Raw genomic sequence first — 5713 nt, 5'->3', positions numbered from 1 at the left:
GGTGCGTCCCGGGCGCGGTGTGTCGGTGAGTGCTTTGGGTTCGTGGCACTGGTGCTCCCTTAACGCGCTGCGTCTCCTCCCCAGTGCAAAACGGAGCTGTGCACCAGAAGGATGGGTTAAATGATGATGACTTTGAGCCCTACCTGAGCCCCCAGGCGCGGCCGGTGAGTATGAGCCAGTTCCCTGCCCTGGGAGCCCGGTGGCTCCTTGTTTCCACCATCTCCACGGGCTGCGTGTGGTGTTTGGCAGCTTCCTGACCACGCTGCGCTGCTCTCGGCGTGTGTTTGGTTGGTATCCCCGTGTTTCCCCATCCCCACGGGTGTTTGTCAGCTTCCTGACCACACTGCGCTGCTCTGTGCGTGTGTTTCTCCATGCAGAAAGCACCGAGTGCCACTCGGTTGTGGTGGGTGAGGGAGGAAGGGTTTAGCAGCCGTTTGAGGGTGCAGGCAATGTTCAGCTCACCTCTCCCGTGTAACTGTCTTGAAGCTGCTCATTCAGTCCTGCTGGTGTGGCCTCGGTTCCTGGCTGCTTTCTGGTTGTTGCTCTTTCTGCTCTTTCAGTTTTACCTCGGTTCCTGGCTGCTTTCTGGCTCTTTACACTGTGTGAGGAGATGCACAACCCCTGTTGTGGAATCACTTCACACGCTGCACTTGTGCTCCAGGGGCTTTGGGGGGTTCAAGGTTCTTCTCTCTCCATGTAAACTGCAAATGCTTTCTCTTACTTGTCACCAAAACCCCCACAGAACACACATGGGGTAAAGGCCTTTTGGAGGACTTTTAGTTAGAGCAGCTCCTGAAAGGCACTTCCAGCACCTTTTCCTCTTGAACTTTCTACTTCAGCTCAACTCCACTGTTAATTGGGGTTTGTTTGTTTCTTGCAATGAGTGTAGGAGAGTGACACAGAGCAGATGGAGTTCAGCTGATGAGATGGGACAAGCGAGTGCTGGAGATAAACATCTGCAGTAGCACGGGAGAGGTTACTTCATTCTTTCTGGCTTCTCTTTCCTCTCCAGTTGTGATTAGTCAAAATCAGGTGTTCAACGAGGGTTTGCCCTGGTTTGTGCTAAAGAAGTGAACCTCAATAGTCTTTGAGAACCTGTCAGTTATTCCTGGTCTTCAGGATTTATTCAGATAACTTCCTGCATTCAGCTCCCTCAATGGAAAAGCCTAAATTCCACCTGCATAAGGCAGGAGAGTGTGGTTACTTTCTCAGACCATCGATAAAAGCAGCTACTTCCCCAGTAGCTGTTATGGTGGGTTTTTTGCCATTTCAGCTTCCTTCTGCACGTGGAGATGTATTTCCTGCCAAGTGTAGTTTTACTTAAGTCTCCTGAAGAGAATGGAGGTGATTACAGTGTTAGAAACACCACCATGTTTCGCCCTATTTTGCATAGTTGATGAAGAACTTCTGAAGATTTGGTTTCTTTTTTGCTTGTGTCACAGTGGTAAAAACATGGTTTAAAAGTCGGGAGGCGATGGGAGCACGACCCAGGGAGCTGCTGCTCTGGGAATACAGCAGGAGCAAAGTCAAACCATCGTGTGAACACTGAAAGGAACTTTAGAGTGACTTTACCTCAAGCTCTTCCCTGGGAGGGTGCTGAGACGCTGGCACAGGGTGCCCAGAGAAGCTGTGGCTGCCCCATCCCTGGCCGTGTTCAAGGCCAGGTTGGACACAGGACTTGGAGCAACCTGCTCTAGTGGAAGATGTCCCTGCCTGTGGAACTGAATGAACTTTAAAGTCCCTTCAACCCAAACCATTGTGGGATTCTCACCGTGCTCTGTTGTCTCTCATCTGTGTTTTGACACTCAGGATAATAGCAAAGAAAACTCCAGGGTCAGTCTGGAGGGGGCTGTGGTTCTGCTGAGCCAACAGCTAGGCTCCCGAATGCAGAGGTGTCCAAGCATTGCACCTCTTTTCCTGGAGATGGGAAAGGGAGTTACAGCTGGAGCTCTGAAAAAGCAGTTCAGTGCAGCCCGGTGCCACAGAGTAACAGAAGCAGCTCCTGAAGCTGCTTTCACAGAGGTAGGAGGTAACCATGTTGTAAAGCTTCCTGGCTCTTCATTGAGGAGCTGCTGTCCCAGGTGACTGTTACCAGTGTGTCCTCCTGGGGAATGAAGTTACTGTGTATTTGACAGCTCAGATACACAGTAAATGCTTTCTCAACAGTTGAAAAACCAAGCTCAGCAGCAACAGTAAGTCTGGTTCTGGGCTGAGGTGGAGAGGAACAGGGAATTTGAGGAAATAACTGTCTAAACAGCCTTAGTCATCAGAGAGAATGGTTTTATTTGCATGCTGATCAGTAACTGTGTCAGTTGTGGAGTGCAGGGCAGCAGAGCGAGTGAACAGGGTGTCCCATAGCAGAGGGTAGCTCTACAAGTCACTGGTGAGTTCTCTACAGGCAGTAGCTTGATGAAGGCTGTGTTAAAATACCTCATGAAGTTAAACACGTCACCTCTAAATGTTAACTTACCTGTTGTTACAAGGGGAGAGGGTTTAATCTGGCAGCGACAAGCTTTGAGGGAGAAGCCTGTGGAGAGGAAACAGCTACTCTGCCTGCTGGGCTTGGTTTTAGGTATGGGCCAAGGTGTATATAGTCATTAAAGCTAATTTCCAGGGAAGTATATTGTTACTCTTCTAATTGAACCATAGAATCATGGAGTGGTTTGGGTTGGAAGGGACCTTAAAGCTCATCCAGTTCCAACCCCCTGCCATGGGCAGGGACAACTTCCACTAGAGCGGGTTGCTCCAACCTGGCCTTGAATTGAGGAGTTGTCTTATGAAGAGACTTTGGTTGTTACACATGAGTCAGGGTCAGTAGTTGTGCTTTTGGACAGATTGAGCCCTAAAGATTGTTCATTAGTTTGGGTTTAACAGATATATGAGCGCCGTGATTAGGAAAGCTGTGCCCTGGATCAGGTGGAGTTTGCTATTAACTTGCTTTTGGGACCCCTTCTTTGGGAAAATGGACACGGTGGGGAGAGTGGCTCTGGAGTTTTGGTGCATTCATGTACCATAGAAAGCTTTTTGGTGTGTTTTTATGACAAAACCAACCTTGTCTCTGGCCACATGAAATAATTCCTACTCATTGTTGTGAAGTCAGGGCTGGGTCAGCCCCAAACCTGTTGCTTTCCCTTAATTTCCCTTTGCTCTCACACGACCCCACGTGCAGCTCTGTGTGCAGTGCTGGTGTCCTCAGCATCAGAGGAGCCCATGAGGATGCTCAGGGCCTGGAGCTGCTCCTGTGTGGAGACAGGCTGAGAACATTGGGGCTGTTCAGCCCGGAGAAGAGAAGCTGATGGAGACCTCAGAGCAGCTTCCAGGATCTGAAGGGGGCTACAAGGATGCTGGAGAGGGATCTTCATGAGGGACTGAAGTGACAGGACAAGGGGTGATGGGTTCAAACTGAAACAAGGGAAGTTCAGGTTGGATACAAGGAAGAAGTTCTTCCCTGTGAGGGTGCTGAGGCGCTGGAATGGGTTGCTCAAGGCAGTTGTGAATCACCTTGAACACATCCCTGACAGTGTTCAAGGCCAGGTTGGACAGAGCCTTGGGTGATGTGGTTTAGTGCAAGGTGTCCCTGCCCGTGGCAGGGGGGTTGGAACTGGATGATCTTGAGATCCTTTCCACCCCAAACCGTTCTATGATTCTGTGAATTTACTGGCAAGTGCAGTGGCAAAGCAGCTATTTCTGGAGGGTGCCAGAGCCATCTTGAGATCTCCACAGATTTCAGGACGGCGTCAAGTCCTTCAGGAGCCGCGCTTGGCACGTGAAAGCGTGATTCAAGGAGAACTGGAGCAGTGCCTGCTGTGAGCCAAGCTTTTAACTGGGAGCTGAACCTGCCTTTCATCTCCTCTGCACTGGGCTGGCTGTGAGCAGCTGTGCAGCGAGGGGCTGGCTGCTCCCAGCTCCAGGTTCTGGGATGGGAATGGCCATTAGCGTGGCTCTAAGTGCTCCCCGGAGGGGCAGTGCTTTGAGTGCACGATGACACATGGGTTTCATGGAAGCAAATCTTGGTGATGGCTGAGTTCCCTAATTGTAAAATGGGGCGTTTGTTTTCCTAACCTAAAGGCTATTTGGGTGTTAAAAGGGAGACCAAGGCGTGGAGCAGCTCTTTTCCCCTCCCTCTCTGAATCTGAAGCCTGCTTGCTTGTGCTGCTGCTGTCACTGTGCTGGGAAAGGCTCCTAGTGAAACCCTGTCAATTCCTCCCCATGTCCAGGTATTTGTGCCTACAGCTCTGGAGCAGTCTGTTGAAATCCTTGTTTGTTTGCAAGTTCTTGGAATATTAGGAGCTCTGAAACTTTAAATTGTGGGGCTGAAGCTGTTTTCCTGGGTAACAGGTTTAAGGCAGTCAGTTAGGGACAATCCTTGCTTTGGCAATGTGCTTCTACTGCACCTTTTTCCTCCATATGCCACTTTATGTGCATCCTCGTTCCAAACCTTCCCTCAAACATCAGAATAAGGGCTGTCAAGTACATTACACAGGCAAGAAAAGCCCTCACTGGTAGTAGCTACAAGAAGTAGAAGATAGTATTTGGATGCTGGGTAAGGTACTGGGTTTGTAGCCTGAGCAAGAGCTCTGTGTCCATATCCCACATCGAATCATTTAGGCTGGAAAAGACCTTTAAGATCATGGACCCAGGAGCACAGTGCACTCCCATCTCAGCACTTGGAAGCTTGCTGAGCCTTTGTGTTTAAGCTTTTTGGGTAATGAAACAGTTTGTGGAACACTTCTAACACAGGATGTATTTCAAGGCCAGGCCCTAAGGTAGGCAGAGGTGGGGCACAGGAAGTCCAAGCTGGTTTTTATTCATGTTTATTCAACTCAATTGTAACCATTCAGTGCTTATTGTTTGATGTATTCTTCTTTTTTCTTCTTTCCAGAATAATGCATACACTGCAATGTCTGATTCCTACTTACCAAACTACTACAGTCCTTCCATCGGATTCTCCTACTCCTTAGGTGAAGCAGCCTGGTCTACAGGGGGTGACCCACCCATGCCCTACCTAACCTCTTACGGACAGCTGAGCAATGGGGAGCCTCACTTCCTCCCAGATGCAATGTTTGGGCAGCCAGGGGCTCTTGGCAGCACTCCATTTCTTGGGCAGCACGGCTTTAACTTCTTTCCAAGTGGGATTGACTTTTCAGCTTGGGGGAATAACAGTTCTCAGGGACAATCCACTCAAAGCTCTGGCTATAGCAGCAATTACGCCTATGCCCCGAGCTCGCTGGGGGGAGCCATGATTGATGGGCAGTCAGCTTTTGCTAATGAGACTCTGAACAAGGCTCCTGGCATGAACACCATCGACCAAGGGATGGCAGCTCTCAAGCTGGGCAGCACAGACGTTGCAAGCAGCGTCCCCAAAGTCGTCGGTTCTGCTGTCGGGAGCGGATCTATCACCAGTAATATTGTGGCATCCAACAGTTTGCCTCCGGCTACTATTGCTCCTCCAAAGCCAACCTCCTGGGCTGACATCGCCAGCAAACCAGCTAAGCAGCAGCCCAAGCTGAAGGCCAAGAACGGCATCGCTGGTTCAAGCCTTCCGCCGCCTCCAATAAAACATAACATGGATATTGGAACTTGGGATAACAAAGGCCCGGTGGCAAAAGCGCCGTCGCAGGCCTTAGTTCCGAATATGGCTCAGCAGCCAGCCCAGGTGTCCCCCCAGCCCGTGGGTCAGCAGATCACCCCCAGCCCACCAGTGGCACCGGCC

At 50.3% G+C, this 5713-nt stretch overlaps 1 protein-coding gene across 1 annotated transcript; it reads left to right on the top strand.

The window, feature by feature from the left end:
* Positions 1 to 80: 80 nt before the first annotated feature.
* On the top strand, positions 81 to 5704 carry LOC104401170 (YTH domain-containing family protein 2; the record flags this gene model as incomplete). The annotated part of the gene is made up of 2 exons (XM_010014908.1): positions 81 to 164; positions 4883 to 5704. A coding segment is annotated over exon 2 (804 nt), but the record flags the coding sequence as incomplete, so codon positions are not given.
* Between the last annotated feature and the right edge of the window lie 9 nt (positions 5705 to 5713).

Source organism: Nestor notabilis, unplaced genomic scaffold, assembly GCF_000696875.1.
Source record: "Nestor notabilis isolate BGI_N333 unplaced genomic scaffold, ASM69687v1 scaffold27315, whole genome shotgun sequence".
Taxonomy (NCBI): domain Eukaryota; kingdom Metazoa; phylum Chordata; class Aves; order Psittaciformes; family Psittacidae; genus Nestor; species Nestor notabilis.
This window is presented reverse-complemented; position numbering and strand designations above follow the sequence as displayed.